Source organism: Panthera leo, chromosome A2 (assembly GCF_018350215.1).
Source record: "Panthera leo isolate Ple1 chromosome A2, P.leo_Ple1_pat1.1, whole genome shotgun sequence".
Lineage (NCBI taxonomy): Eukaryota > Metazoa > Chordata > Mammalia > Carnivora > Felidae > Panthera > Panthera leo.
In genome coordinates, this window is record NC_056680.1 from 80,511,498 (window position 1) to 80,527,874 (window position 16,377).

Genomic DNA, 16,377 nt, shown 5'->3' on the forward strand with positions numbered 1-16,377 from the left:
TCCTTCATTTTGTAATATAAATGGCATATGCTCTCCTTTGTGTAGTCATTAACATTTGGAGGAACTTGAATTGTCCTTTCATGTATGAGTCAGTATCATTATATATATATAGTGTGTATTGTTTCCAGTAAATAGGTGTATTTTAACACAAGGGGGATGAGTTTACGGGGCATATCTGGAAGGTCGTGTTTAGACAACAATAAGTTGAGGAAAGAAAACAGAAAATACTTCTGTTTTTATAAGTTGATGTTTGCCAAAAGAAAATGAGACAAAAATATCATGGAAAAAAAGACAAAGGCAGAAATAGGCTCATTGTGGGGGGGTTGAATGGCCCAAGAGCAGTAAAGCAGTAAAAATGGCAGATATTTCCTAACACGTTATCTATTCTTAAATTACAGTGCGGTCTAGCTGTAGAAGTCTTTGATTTTGTGTCGATGGCATTTTTCTCAGATAATCAATGAACTTAACTGTGCATACTTAACTTGATCACCTGATGCAACAAGTGCAAATTATCTTTAGCTTGAGGGGAGAGCCTCAGCTTTATCAAGTAATTTTTCTAACCCAAGTCTAGGATTAGTAGCTTTGTGTTAGTTTTTTAAATATGTAATTTAAGTTTTAAAAAAAATTTTAATGCTTTTTTAGTTTTGAGAGAGAGAGAGACACAGAGCACGACCAGGGGAGGGGCAGAAAGAGGGAGACACAGAATCCGAAGCAGGCTCCAGGCTCCAAACTCTCAGCACAGAGCCTGACACAGGGATCAAACTCATGAATAGTGAGATCATAACCTGAACTGAAGTCAGAAGCTTAACTGACTGAGCCATCTAGGGGCCCCGGGTCTATTTTTTTTTAATGCTTATTAAAGAGAGAGAGAGAGAAAGAGAGAGAGAGAGGAAGACAGAGAAACCCAAGCAGGCTCCATGCTGTCAGCACAGAGCCTGACCCGGGGATCGAACTCACAAACCGTGAGATCATGACCTGAGCCGAAGTCAGACGCTCTACCGACTGAGCCACCCAGGCACCCCTGTAATTTAAGTTTTTAATCTAAGCATCACAAAGGCATTGCTAATAAGACATGTTCTTCAGCATGAAAACTAAGTAGTCACTGTAACAAGGTCAGGGAAATTTCACCCAATCTGGCTGCAGAGAAACTGCATATACTGACTTTTCTAGAATTCTTTAATCTTTCCATTGGTGAGGCAGCTGTTTGCTTGAATGTGATCAAAGAAGATGGCATGATCAGACAGACCAACCTTCAAACCTTGGCTTTGGGGCTTACCTGTGAGACCTCAACCAAGTCACTGAACCTCGCTAAGCTTCATTTTTCCCAGCTGTAAATGGGGATAGTGCTACCTTACTGGAAGCTATGCAGAACATGTGTGTGGAGTGCCTGGAGAATAGGTTTTCAATTAATGAACAGTTGCTCTCCAGTTCAGAGGATCCTGGCATGGCATCTCCCTGGTCATGACACTGTAATTGTTCTACTATGGCACCAAATTATACACGTCTCACAGGGTGTTGTAGTAAGCAAAACTTTCCATGTCACATGGCTGTGCTTTGCTCTCACCAGGTGCCACTTATGGAGTCTGGGACAGAGAGGCAAGGCTTGTGCACTTCTTGGCTGATAAATGAACAAATTTTCTCCTGGTTCAGGTTGCCTGCCTCTTCAGTGTCAACACATTCCTGCTTCTGGTTCCCTGGAAAGGAGTCAGGGTCTCTATGTTGCTTTTAACCTTCTCTTTCTGTTCTTAAAGAAACAAGACAAAGCAAAACCTCCTAAAATAAGTGGAAGGAATGACATCCTGCTTTGATGTGACCCTGATCCTGTGACATCTAGCTTTAACTGAATTTTGCGAATAAGTCATTAATCCATGCCAGAAATGAAACAGACACTGTCCTGTGGCTGGTTATCCTTGGGTAGACTAGCAGTTCCCAGACCACACTTTGAGAATGTCTTCACTAACCTGTCAAGAGCATTACTAAAGTTTCCCACTTTCTTATTTCATGAATTAATCCTGTATGTGCCCCATGCAGCACCACACCAAAACTGTGTGGGATGTAAAACTCAGCAGTGATTTTTCAGGAAGTAGGTAATATTCTGGAAAGCTTTTCTTAGCTTCATACTTCTTGGATTAAATATTTTCAGCTTAGTTCTTTCAATACTTTTAGGTTTTATTTTGGGGAACTTGGGAACAATGAAGATATAGGATGTTAGCAAGCATTTAGCAAGCATTGAGACCAGGGGTGCTTGGGTGGCTCAGTCAGTTGAGTATCTGACTCCTTGATTATGGCTCAGGTTGTGATCCCAGGGTCATGGAATCGAGCCCCACATTGGGCTCTGCACTGAATATGGAGCCTGCTTGGGATTCTCTCTTTCTCTCTCTCAAAACAAACAAAAAACCTTGAGGCCAAATTCTGAGAAGTACAGACGCGCCATTACATCCCACATAGCCTCCCTCTCACAGTGTTCTCACCTGTTCCCTTCCACACATGATTTTCCTGGAGGTAATTTCCCCACAGACGCACACTATGTTTTCGCTTTAAGTCACATTATATAGACAGCATTTGGACTTGTCTTTATACCCACTGGTCTGCCTAAATTATACCACATTGTGATTTAAGATAAAGGGGATTCTTGACAGCCACAGGTTTTATTAGCAAACAAGAGTAGTGCCCAACTGGCTGCTCTTCCTGAGCATACCTCCTACCCTCCCTCCTCTACTGTCCCCCAAAACCCCAACCGTGTTGAGTCCGAACCCTAGAAAAGCTTGCAGTAAATTCCATTGTCACCGGGAAAAGATTTCTGGTGGAAGTGACACCAGAAATCCCAAGGCACGGTGGAGTGTAGGGAGGGTGATAAGATTCAGAGCATTTTTAATCGTCCACGAAAATGAAAAACTAAGAAACTTACAAACCTTTCCGTTTGCAGTCCAGCGTTTGTATGGGAAACACGTAATTGTAGCAAAGAGTCGAGTCCACCTCGGGCTTGATGACTGGGGGTCTCCCTGACACTTGGGGTTTCGGGTCTAATTGTTCCCTTTCTTCTTCATTGCATAACTGTTCAGATTTTAACTGCCGCAGCTTTTTGTTTTTTAGATCTTGTGGCCTTTCGCACTTGGCATAGTTCCCCAAATTCCGGTTTCTTGGAATCTGCAACATTGAAATAAGCGTTTCCATCTCACAAGTACAGTGCCAGGGGTTGTCATAGAGACGCAGGTAGCTCAGGAGAGGCGTATAAATGAACACTTCCTCTGTCAAGACTTTGATTTGGTTGTGCTGCAGGAGGAGAGTAGTAAGTTTATTTAAACCAAAGAAAGCCTCACTCTCAATTTTGGAGATCTCGTTCTGCTGCAGATCCAGGCTTTTCAGCCTCTTAAACTTGGAGAACATCTTGTTCTTCAGTATGCGGATCTTGTTCCTTGCTAACAGCATATGCAGCAAATCCTGAGGCCAGTCAGGCAGCACGTAAACTAGTTTTCTTTCTTGACAATCTAAGTACTTCTCGTGAAGATACGTGTACACTTCGCAGGGGAGGCCTGGCGCATAGCGTTTGACGGGGTTGGAGCCTCTCCTGCTCCCACCCGCCCGGCCATGATTCATTCGGCTTCTCGAGCCCCCAGGGCTGGCCTTGCGGAGCTCCGCGGCTTTACAAAAGAAGAGCAGAATTACCACCGTAACCACGCGCATCCTGACATCCAGCTGGCCCCGATTACTTGGGGTGACAGAGGGAACGATGAAAGTATTCCTTTGAAATGCAAGCTTGGGTAATCTTAACTAATGCAATTCGGAACGATGAGACCCAGCTGAGGTTCGATGGAGTCCCTAGGTTGCAAGAGAAAAACATCTCTGAAGAACCACTGTGAACATTGTGTTATTAACAGATAGTAGCAGCTTTTTAAAAAACATTCATTTTCTTTATATATATATTTTTTATTGCGGTATAAATGACATATAACATTATATTTGTTCCAGGTGTGTGACATAATGACTCAATATTTGTATATATTGTGAAATGATCACCACAATAAATTTTTTGTTTTTCTCTTAAGCAAAGACATTGCAATTAATAAAGGAACATCCTGAACAGTGGTTGAGTGCACCCTCCCACTTGTCTGGTTTAGTGGCCAAGGGTTTGGCCCCTGAGTTTCAATGAAGACTCTCCTGCTTGCTTAACTATATGACGTCAGGCTAGTTATTTAACCTCAACTTCAGAATCTGTAAAATGGGGCTGATGTAGGGTGCCTGGGTGGTTCAGTCAGTTACACCTCTGTTGATTTTGGCTCAGGTCATGATCTCATGGTTCGTGAGTTCGAGCCCCACATCGAGCTTTTCACTGCTGGTGGTGTGGAGCCTGCTTGGGATTCTCTCTCTGCCCCTCCCCTGCTCACACTCTCTATCTCAAAATAAATAAACAAACTTAAAAAAAAATGGGGCTGAGGATACCTCGTCGTATTGCTAGGAGAATGCAACGGGCTCATGCACGTAAGACACTTCACAGTACCTGGTCCAGGAGAAGTACTCTACTGTTCAGGGCTTAGCGTTATGAAAACTGAAACATGTAATGTATCAGCACATCAGATTCAAGAAATGAAAGGGATACTTCCATCAGCCTTGAGATGGGCAAAAAAAAAAAAAGTAGGTCCCAACAGCTGTTCTCCTGAGCTTGTTTTTTCTTTCCTGTACTGTCTCCCAATCACCAACCATATTGAATGTGAGATACAGAAATGCTCAAAGTAAACAGCACTGTCCTTGGCAAGTCTTGCACATCTTGGTTCAAATGTCACCTGAGCAAAGCCTTCTATGACCACTCTGTGTCAAGTGGCATCTCTTCCCACTTGCTAGCCACTCTCTATGTTCTTTTTTGTTTTATTTTTCTCCACAGCACTAATCACCACCTGTCAAAGTAGATATTTTACTTCTTGTGTTTACTGTCAGTCTCCCCCAGTGAGGATGTGAACTCCCTAAAGGCAGGGACCTTTGTCTGTTTTGTTCACTTGCTGTACTTCTAGCACCTGTAGAGTTTCTGGCATATAACAGGTTCTTTGTTTTTTCTTAATTTTTTTAAAATGTTTTATTTTATTTTTGAGAGAGAGGGAGAGACAGAGTGTGAGTGGGGGAGGGGAAGGGGCATGGAGAGAGGGAGACACAGAATCCAAAGTAGGTTCCAGGCTCTGAGTTGTCAGCACAGAGCCGAACGGGGCTCGAACCCACAAACCATGAGATCATGACCTGAGCCGAAGTCAGTCACTTAACTGACTGAGCCACCCAGGTGCCCCCACGTAACAGGTTCTTGATAATATTTGTTAAATGCATGACTTACTCTCAGGTAAGTATTCTCTAAAAATATTAATATCATAAATTTAGTTATTGCATTATTTGGGGAATCTATTTTCTTCCTTAATGAGTATTACTGATGACTTCCAAGATCTGTACATTTTAAAGAATTATTTTCACTTTTAAATTCTGAAAGTGGTTTTGGTTTGCATTCATTACTTAGGACACAGTCCATTCTTGGCAAAGGAAGAAATGTTCAAAATCGATTTATAATTAATAACATTTCTGTTGTTATTATTGTGGGGCTAAGTGGTTATGAGCAGCAGATGTGTTTTCTATTCATTGTAGCAGTGTGGATGCCAGGATATTTGGAGTTTTCCTGCTCGATGAGGGTCTCCTCCACCTAGAATGTCTTTCCCCTCTTTGCCTCAAGTGTTCCTCTCCTTTACTGTTTTGTGTCCTCTCCCCTAGATGCTTGTTTTCTGTCTCAGATTTGGAGTTGTACTTTCTGTCGGTCTAGCCCCAGAGTGCTGATTGTAGAACACTTTGCTACCCAGCTCTTTGTGGACATGTGTCCTCTTCCCTGTGACACCGTAAGCTGTACAGTTGCCCCTGGTCCTAGAGCAAATCAGACACTTGGCCTTTCTGGTCCCCCATTTCTCTGCAATTCATTATAAATTGTATGTAGATCTAATCTAAACAAATCCTAAACATTTTATTAATTATTACGCATGCTGAATTATTTACAATATGCATGCTGAGGTAGGAGGGGGATGTGTCCTTATGCCTATAGCTTCCTTCAAAATGCATAAAAAATAAGATGGATTGAAAGATAGAAAGATGGATATGTAGGTGAAGAAGTGATAACACAAATATCGTGCAATAGAAATAGAATCTTGGTAATGGGTACATTCATTGTACAAATCTTCAAGTCTTTCCACTTTTCTGTGTTTGAAAAATTTTACAATAAAATAATAAAAGAAAACAAAATCCCCAAAATGAGCAAAAAGCCATGCCACAAAATAAGCAGGTTGGTTTTCTTCCAAGCTCTAAGTATATACTGTTTTTCCCAGAGTAGTACTTTTCTTTTTTCCCCTTCCTTCTGTAATCCTCAAGCAATAATAAACATGTGTATATATTTTAATTTTAAAGCCAGAAGGAATCGATTTTTTGGGAAAAGGAACCATATACTTAGAACAAGTTACATGCCAAGATTTTTGTTTTCTAATGAATACATTGCATTGAATGTAGGATGGAAAAAATTTAAGTTTAAACATTTGTACTATGTTGTTTAGTAATGTTTAACTTGTTTGATTTAGGCCTCTGTAGAAATTTGCAAGAGCTGAATGTCTCTGACTGCCCAACACTCACAGTGAGTATATGAAGTTTATTTTACTGTTATTTATATAGATTCAGACTTGCTATATTGGAGTGCCAATACACAGAGATTTTGCCAAAATGCATGCCTGTCTGCTCATTTAGGATCAAATGCGTAAAAAAAGCAAACTATGTTAAACATTGGCAAGAAATGTTATCCCATTTGTATAATGCTATTTATTATTCATCCTGTAGCTATATGCCCAAGGTTGGAGTCTCTGGAAAGTGGAAACTATTCAACAATTACATAAAAATGAACTATATTTATATTTAAGGCCATGTGTGTCTGAGACAGAAAAAACTGGGTCCCAGTAGAGACAATAGGCTCATTTTAGTGGTCTTCACGGCTATCAGGTGTGTGCCAAAGAAGACAGAAATGGACATGTAACCCAGGGCAGCTCCTTCCTGGCCTTCTTTCCAAGCTTTTCTTTCACATGCAATCTGTCTTCCACCCTGTGAGCACATACACTTTCTAAAAGGAAGATCTGATTATTTCACTCCCATTTTCCATAATTTATACACACATTCGTCACCTACACTGTTGATAAAGTCAAAGCTCTTTAACATTACTCTACCTCAAACACCCTCTGTACTCTTGGCTTTGCCTCCTTTTCCAGCCTCATCTTACTCCAATCCCCACATTCACATTAAGCTGCAGCAACCATGCACTGCTATGCTTTCTTTGCTGCATGAGCCAAGCTGCTCTTTGCTGTTTCACTTTTGCTCAGCCTGTGTTCTTGGCATGGAATGCCCTTTCGCTTTGTCCTCAGGTGTTGTTATCCTCTTTGTCAGGCTTGAAGGCCTACTTTCGGTACTGCTTGCTTTATCAAGACATCACTGACTCCCAGGGCTGGGTTCGTTGCAGCTCCTGTGCAACTCTACTCCTCTACTCCTCTGCTACTCTAATAAGTAGCCCTAATCACAGTGTTTCTGCCTCCTTCAGTAGCCTAAGGGGCCCAAAGCACAGGAGATGTGTTTTATTTTTTGTGGTAGTCATAGCACATAGCACAGATCTTGGCATGGTAAACACTCTATACATTTGTTTAATGAATGGAGTTGTGTGGAGTCACCTAGCAGGTAATGGACAACATGGCACAGAACTTGAGATTCCATCTTGGGTTGACATGTTCGTATGCTTAGTTAACATCACAAAAGTGAATATGGTCAGCCTAGAGAGAGAAAGAAGGCATGAGAAGATGATTTAGGAGTAAAACTTGGGGCGTTGCTGACTTTTAGAAGTAGACAGAGAAGAAATAGCAAAGAATCTCCAGAAAGAACAGTGGGAGAAGCAGGGTGAAAACAGAAAGGTCTGACTGTGTCATGCCTCATTAAGCAGCAACTCCAGAGTGACATCCACACACTTGGCTCCTCCTTGCTACCTCCCAGCATCATCATTATTGTCCTTTCTTTCAAATTTCTGTTTCATTCGGTGGATATTTTTAGTACCTACTACATTAAAGATGTATTTATTTTTATATATAAAGATATATAGGGAGTTTATATGCTATAAAATACAGGTGTTAGAGGGAATTTAAAATGAATCAAGTTTCAGTTCCTGTCCTCAGGGAGCTTCAGTTCTGCACTTGAATAACAGATCACAGTCTTGAAATATGGCTTTGTAATAGGAAAGTCAAAACAATGCCATCTGGATTGAATTTGTGAACATCAAAGTCTTTCCCAGTTTTGGAGTCTAATACTATACAGGGCTGATAATTTTATCCAGCTACATTTTACTATTGTTTTTCGCTTTGAGACAGACTGGAGAGACAGGTTTACATTTAAGGAGCCATGTAACATCCTTTCAGAAAACTTTATTTCTAAGAAACTTGACTTATGAATATATTACACTCAGAAAGATTGATTCCTCTGCCAGACAGGAAAATCCAGTAAATGGTTTGCCTCCATATCTTAAAGGAAAAATCAAATTCCTCTATGGTGCAGAAGACATACTTTATCTTGCTCTTCCTGGCCCCACATTTTCATCTTCTCTGTGGCTACCTCTCTAAGGTTGGGTGTAGAAACCAGCTTTCTATCCTCTCCTTGCCCAACTCATTTGCATTTTTGCCAGAGACTTTCAACAGGTGTACAATCACTTTGATATTTGATTGGTACCATGAACATTTTTGAAGATAGATTTTGTTTATATTAAAGTACAATGCCGCTCGTTATGGTTATTCTCTCCATGCCTCTGGGAAACTTGTACGGCATACTTTTGTTTTTAAACCAATCCATGTATATCTAAATCATACATTTTAGTTTGGAGTGTCTAGAAAAATCACTGGCAGCTTGAATGCAGTGGCAAGAATACAGTGCCCTTGTACTCATGCCATGTACTTGTACCTTTCCCTACAGCAGAACTACAGCTTTTACAACTGCATGATTTTGTTATTTTAATATCCTTGACTCTGGGAAATAGCTAGGAATACAATGTTAAACACTGATGATCCCACTGAAAATAAGCCTTTGCCCTCCTTAGTGGTATTGGAGGTGGCCATACTGAACATGCAGAATTCTTTCCCAAACCATATCCCCTAGTCAAGTGACGATTTACCTCTTCCTGCAATGGCCTATTCCAATGGCCTATTTCCAGGACGGATGTGCCACAAATATTTAGAATGAGCTGACCTTGTCGGTGTCCCTAGGGAGACACATCAACCATAATTAAATAAATAAAAACCATGCTGCTACTTACTCATACTAAAGCATTTTATAAGTAGTTACCCATACGGGAAGGAGTTCATTGCAATGAAAGCTTGCAAGTGATCTGGTCTTGTAAATGCCAAGATAGGGCTCAGGCTTGAAATCACTATTTGTTTTGCTGTCTCATTCATGTCATAGTGGAATTGTACCCTGGTACCCCAGTTTCAGCTCTCTGGGGGAGGGTTTCTTGAATCTTTGAGAGTGTTGCCCACAATACCCTCAACACTGAACTTCACGTTCAACATGTATGTAGCCTATATTTTACTTCAGGCCATCTCAAACTTACCATAAATTTGGTGAGGATATGTTCAGCTGTTTTAATAATTCAGTAATAGAACCACAAAAACTTAATTATACATACACACACACACACACATTTCTTTAAATCTATATGTGTAAATATGGAGTCACTTTTAATGAAGTCCAGTTGAGAACATTTACTATTCCTGTCTTTCAGAATGATTTTAGTGAGCTTAAAAATAGATCAGGATTTAATTACTTTCATGCATCTGAAGAGTCAGGAGCGTTTGACACTCTGACACTTAAGCTCAAATTTCCCGTCAGAGTTGAACTTGCAAGGGTTCAAATTTTAACGAAGTGTCACTGTGATCAAATGGGACTTGATTTCCAAAGAAAGGGAAGGGGAGAGAGTAATGAAGCTTCAAACAAAACCATCACCTTCTATTTAATTTGACTTACAACCAATATCAAAGAATTGAAGAGACCAAGCCTTGCATGGTATTTTTGGAGCAGGGAGATAGATAGTAGAGAGATCATGGGGAAATAACAGAGCCTGTTAGACTTTTTAAAAAATTTTTTTAAAATGTTTATTTATTTTTGAGAGAGAGAGAGAGAGAGAGAGAGAGATTGAGAGACAAACAGAGCACTAGTGGGGAAGGGGCAGAGAGAGAGGGAGACACAGAATCTGAAGCATGCTCCAGGCTCCAAGCTGTCAGCACAGAGCCCCATGCGGGGCTCAAACCCATGAACTGTGAGATCATGACCTGAGCCAAAGTTGGATGCTTCACTGACTGAGTCATTCAGGCATCCCCTGTTAGACTTTGATAAGATTCTTCCCTCTGTTTTTATGCAGGATGAATCAATGAGATACATCTCTGAAGGCTGTCCTGGAATCCTGTACCTCAATCTATCTAACACAATTATCACCAACAGGACCATGAGACTGCTGCCGAGGTAATGTTTGTGTTATAGGTGTTATACTGAAAATAGTGATGCTCCTCCAGGTTCTGGCTTGTTCCAGCACTCCCCACCATCTAACCATCTAGCACCCCACCATCATGGCACCACTAATCTAGTAACAGGACTCCTGCTTTCAAGTCCCCAACCTGGTGCTTATTCTCTCCCTCCTGGGCGGGCCCAGATTAAATAACTGGTCCTCTGCTTGGCCAACATTTCTGTGTCACTCTTATAGCAATGTGCCCAGTAGCTTGAGTTAGGCTCTGCCAGTCTCTTTCTGGTCCTCCTTCCTGGGCAATGGAGCCTGGCTTCTAAATTCCAGTCCCATGTCTGGACTTCTTGACAACAGAACACCAGTGCCCTCCTTTCTTTGACCTTGAACACTGTGATCCCATATTCCCAGTTGCCATGCTCTGGTTACCTGTTGGGACTTCCACCACCTCCAGGAAATCTGATACGAGTTGTGTTTTGATCTATGGGCTGAATACAAATGTTGCATCTCCTCAGCTAGGGCTTCGTTGGAGGAGAAGGGACAGAAGACTACAAGACATCACCAAAAGTTGACAGGATATTCAAATTTTATGTCATTCAATTATTTATTTTCACCAAGGAAATACTAATCAGGAAGAGAAGATAATCATATTGGGAGAGATTCAAAACATTTTTTTCAAACTATTGCGAAAGAATAAATTATTTTTGAGAATATAACTTTTTGAGATTCTTTGAAAAATAACAGCAAAGCATTTGAAAAAGCTAGAGAAAATTCTAGGTGGTTATTTTCCTTATCTTCTGTCTCTGATCATTTTCTAGAAATGTGTAAGCCTAAAAAAAGTGGTAACATATTTTCTGTTTATCCCATTAATTGAGTTTCCACATTTTAGTCAAGTCTGTTTAGTCAAATCTATCAAATTTTTCCTTTGAAATTTTTTCTGATACTTTTAAACTTTTAAATAAAGGTTTTCTTCCTTCCAGGTGTTTGATGTCATTTATTATTTTTTTCTTGTATGATTTGTTTTTACTTAAATCTATAATCAATCTAGAATTTATTTTGGTAGATAAATGAGGCAACAATGTAATAGGGTTCAGCAAACTATGACTTGTGTGGTCCAAAGCCTGACTTAATGTAGTCCATGAGCTAAGAATATTTTTTACACTTTCAGAGTTGTTAAGGGGTGCCTGGGTGGCTCATTTGGTTAAGCTTCTGACTCTTGGTTTTAATTAAATTTTAATTTTAATTTCTCATTATATTTTCCAAATGGTCATTTTTGGACTTGGGTACAAGGTACAAGTGTCCTTTTAATGTTTTCATTTGTAAGATTTAATTGATTTCTTTCATTTGTAAGATTTAATATGAAATTACCTCTGAATAAGAATATAGGCAAAGCTTGTAAGATTTAATAAGTATTGTTCTCATTTTGTAAACTGTTGCACGTTTATTTTCATCTTTGACCCAATAATTATTTAGAAGAGAATTTTTGGTTCCAAGTAGTTGAAGTTTCTTTGATTAGGCTTCTGGTTTTAATTTCTAATTTTGTACACTGTGGTCAAGAAATGTGGGCTGAATTATTTCTACCTTTTGGAATTTATTGAGATTTCTTGGTGGACCAGTTTATATAATTAATTTTAGTAAATTAATTATATAATTATTGGATAATTTTAGTAAATCATCCATGAATGCTTAAAACAAGAGAGTATTTTTTAGGGAACAAAATTTCTACGTGTGTGTATATATGTATGAATTCTTGATATTTCATAGTATAATAGTGATACATTGGTTGTCTTTTAGAATCAAGCTTCTTTATTTTGATATTTTTATTTTATATATAAAGATTAATAAGTAGCAGGTTTCAATATAGATTATAGCATTTATTCACATAAAATTACATTCTTTATTCTGGTTGATGTTTCTTTGCCTCAGATTCTTTTTTATCTGCTATTAATATAGTCATCTTTATTTTCTTTTGCTTATGGTTTTTTGGAATAACTTTATGTATCCCTGTGTTTTTAATCTTTATGTTGGTGTATTTTAGGTTTTCCTTTTATATGAAGCACATAGCTAACTTCTATTTTAAAATTTTTCATTCTGCCTTTTTAAGAGGATAGTTTACAAGTAATATTTCCTTTCAAAATTGAGTGTATGGTTTTATTTTTATGATCTTGCTTTGTTTTTGATTTTTTATGTTACTATACGGTATTCATTGTTTCTGCCTTTTGCTATATAAACTATATTGTTTACTTTTATAATCTTAATGTATTTCAGAGGTATGTGGACATCCTGTTCTGTATTCTAACTAGTGGCTATGTGTATGTTTTTTTTAAAAAAACATGTTTTTAATATGCATTTTTTCAGTTATCAAAGTTGTGACGGAACAATGACGTTGGTTAGAGATCTAATACTCTTTCATTCTCCCTTGAACTTGATGCTTCTCTACTTCCACCCCCTTTTCCATAAACACATATTATTTGTGATTTTTGGTAATCATCTAACTTACTTTTAATATTGATTTTTCATGTTTGTGCTCAATATTGTGATGATATTTATGATTATGGAGTCCTACCTCTAAGTTTGTCATTCATTGATGGTCCATTTGTTCCACAATTTCCTTAATCTTTATTTCTGACTTTGATTCATCTCATGATGACTGGACATATAGTTTTAAAACCTCTTTATTGAGAAAGATAAACAAGTGTTAGATTTTTAGCCATTGCTTTCTGAAAATGACTTTCTTTTGTCTTGAAGGGTGAACAACAACCTCTCTTGGTGTATAGCTCTTGAATTATGTCCCTTACTTTATTCTTAAAAACCTACAAATATTGCCACATAATCTTTGGTATTTCAGGTTAAAGAGAAGTGTAAAGCTAGCTTGATTTTTTTTGTTGTTGTTGTTCCTTTGTTGGAAACCTATTTTTCTGCCAATATGCTTGCAAGAATTTCCTTTTTACTGAGAAATTAAAAACATTATCCGAGGTTAATTCTTTCAATTAACTTTTCCTGGAACATAGTAAACCTTTTGAATATTAAAACTTAGATCTTTTCTCAGGCAAGGAAGGCATTTTCCTTTTTTTTTTAAATTTTTTTTTTTTTTTAACGTTTATTTATTTTTGAGACAGGAAGAGACAGAGCATGAACAGGGGAGGGTCAGAGAGAGGGAGACACAGAATATGAAGCAGGCTCCAGGCTCTGAACTGTCAGCACAGAGCCCGACACGGGGCTAGAACTCACGGACCGCAAGATCATGACCTGAGCCGAAGTCGGCCGCCTAACTGACTGAGCCACCCAGGCGCCCCGGCATTTTCCTTTTTAATGCTTCTATTCCATTTGTTCAGGTTTTGTCTTAAGAATCCTGTTTTATTCTCAGATAGAATTTTTATTCCTGTCCTTCAAAGCTGTCATCTTCTCTTTCATCATTTTTATCTCTGTATACATTTCCTCAGCATACTGCATTCTCCACATCAGTAGTTCTCAAAGTGTGTTCCAAGGATAGCTGGGTTCCAATAAATGTTTAATAACTAGTTTGGGTAGGGGTTAAGGGGATGTTCTGATTTATAAGATTTACTGATTTCTGTGATGTAAATACTACCACCATGATCAATTTTAAGCTACCAACATGATGTCACTGAATGTGGAGTTGGAAAGAAATGCTAATAGTTGGCTCTCATGGGCTGGTGCAAGCCAGCTCCAGTGATGCTACTGTGGAGGGTCCTGACCCTTTCAGGAATTCTAAAAGGTGCTCTAGTCCTGCAATATAGAATATCACTCAGTACTTTTCTTTAGGAATTCCATAGGGAGATGTATATGCATATGTATATATGTACATGTATGAGTGTGTGTGTGTATATATGTATATATATACAGAGAGAGATAACATATATGCTTGTGTGTGGTGTGTGTATATATATATATATATATTGAGAGAGAGAGAGAGAGAGAGAGAGAACATGTATGCTTGTGTGTGTGTGTGTGTGTGTACAGAAAAAGAGAGAATATATTACAAAATCCATTAAATTCCTATGTGAAAAACAGAATTTATGAAGTAGATGATTTGGGATATCATACTTTGAGATAATTTTTTCTCTTAGGAAAATTAAGATAATACTACAACCGTGCATAGTTTTTTAGGAACATTTATTTTGCAAATGAAGCTATGCCTTTAGTGGGCAACAGATAAAAAAAATAGGTAGGACCCAAAATGAGAATTTTGTTTTGATTTTAACTGTAGTTCTTGTGACTGGGAGAACAATCACGAAAAATATACTTGATATTGATGATTTTTGTCATATGAAAAAAATGTACACTTTCTTATCTATGATAAAAATACATTTCATTATGATTCCCTATTTTTGTTCTGTTTTCCATTGTTTCAAATATGTTTGGGAATGCAAAAGTGTTCTTTAAACTATAAATAACCAGAGAAATGTTGTGTGCTGTTGTCATTCTCTCCCCAGTTGCCTTTAGTATTTCTTTCCAAAGAAATCATTTGCCAGAAGAAAAATATAATTTGTTTGCCCTTCTTGACAACATTGATTTGCCAGCTTTTTATTTGAATATTTTTCCTCACTTCTTTGGGGACCTGCTCCATTTTCTGAAGTTGAAAATGAGGGCTGCTCATAGCTCATGCCCATTCCAGGACATTTTTGCTTCTAAATATTTCCTGAATCGAACCCTTTCCATTTACTCCTATTGCCACCACCTAGGTGGCACTCTCAGCGCCTCATCTGGCCTTGCATCCCTACCGTTCACCCTTGGTCTCTCTTCCCTTCAATCTGTTTTTTTCTTACGCTGTAAGAGGCATCATCCTGAAATGATAGTCTTATCATGTCTTTGACATGCTGAAGGTCTAGACTCTTCCCTTACTGTCCTTTAACATTGATCAAACTTCTCCTGTATAGGTCCTTAACATTATGTGATGAAACCTATCTGCCCTGGTTTTCCAAGGGAAGCCCTTAACTCTGGTCATCTGGATTGCTGCAAGCTTCTCTTTCTCTATAGATGGAATTTCTTTCTCCTTCTCTCTGCTAAGCCATAGCCTTTATACCTCGAGTCATACCATCTACCACAATTCCACAATGATCTCTCCTTTCCCTGAATCCTAACAGTAACATTCATTCACTTTTTTTTTTTTTTTTTTTTTTTTTTACCATGCATTGATCAACTACTGTGTGCAGGACATTCTGGGCATATAGTAGTGAGTAAAGCTATTATGATCTTTGCTCTTTAATGGAGTGTCATGTGCTGTAGTGGCATGGTGTTTAATTATTTTTCACATAGTCCCTTCAAATGGCTTGGACATTTCTTTACACATAGGTGCTCTCAGGTTATATGGTCTTACCCATCAGAGTGGGGCAGAAAGAGTAAGCTGTTTCCTTGACTGTACATCCTCAAGGTCTAGTCTATGAATAAGGTCAAAACACTGCATTTGGATTTCTGCAGGGATCCTATTATGCAAAACTGCATCTGTGAAACTAAAGAGCCCAGCACTAAATCAAAAGAGACTACCTGCAAATCTCCTTTACAAACTAGGCCTTGTCTTGGTGATTTTTTCAGAGAAATCATTGTTGAAATACAGAATTCTACATTCCTTCCAACAGTAATGCCCTCAGGTATTGGTGATCTAATAAAGAAGACCTCGATTCTTTAATGGAAAAAAGCCAACAGAAAAAAATGTGATCTCTGTAGTTTCTGTAAGAATTGTGATTTTTAAAAAATTTTTTAAATATTTTAAATGTTTTATTTATTTTTGAGAGAGAGAGAAGGAGACAGAGGATCTGAAGCAGGCTCCACGCTGTGAGCACAGAACCAGATGTGGGGCTCAAACCCACGAACCGTGAGAT

At 38.5% G+C, this 16,377-nt stretch overlaps 2 protein-coding genes across 5 annotated transcripts in view; one reads left to right on the forward strand and one right to left on the reverse strand.

The window, feature by feature from the left end:
- Window positions 1-16,377, forward strand: part of FBXL13 (F-box and leucine rich repeat protein 13) — a 209,275-nt gene that overhangs the window by 109,665 nt on the left and 83,233 nt on the right. For all 4 annotated transcript variants that reach the window (XM_042916087.1, XM_042916105.1, XM_042916095.1 and 1 more), the window contains 2 exons: window positions 6,591-6,643; window positions 10,442-10,542. In XM_042916087.1, coding sequence (XP_042772021.1) covers window positions 6,591-6,643; window positions 10,442-10,542 — 154 coding nt within the window. The remainder of the gene's footprint in view (window positions 1-6,590; window positions 6,644-10,441; window positions 10,543-16,377) is intronic.
- The window catches only part of LRRC17 (leucine rich repeat containing 17), a 32,185-nt gene that overhangs the window by 11,169 nt on the left and 4,639 nt on the right, over window positions 1-16,377 (reverse strand). The window contains exon 2 of the mRNA XM_042916115.1: window positions 2,913-3,819. Within this exon, the coding sequence (XP_042772049.1) occupies window positions 2,913-3,684 (772 nt within the window). The 5' untranslated portion in view covers window positions 3,685-3,819. The remainder of the gene's footprint in view (window positions 1-2,912; window positions 3,820-16,377) is intronic.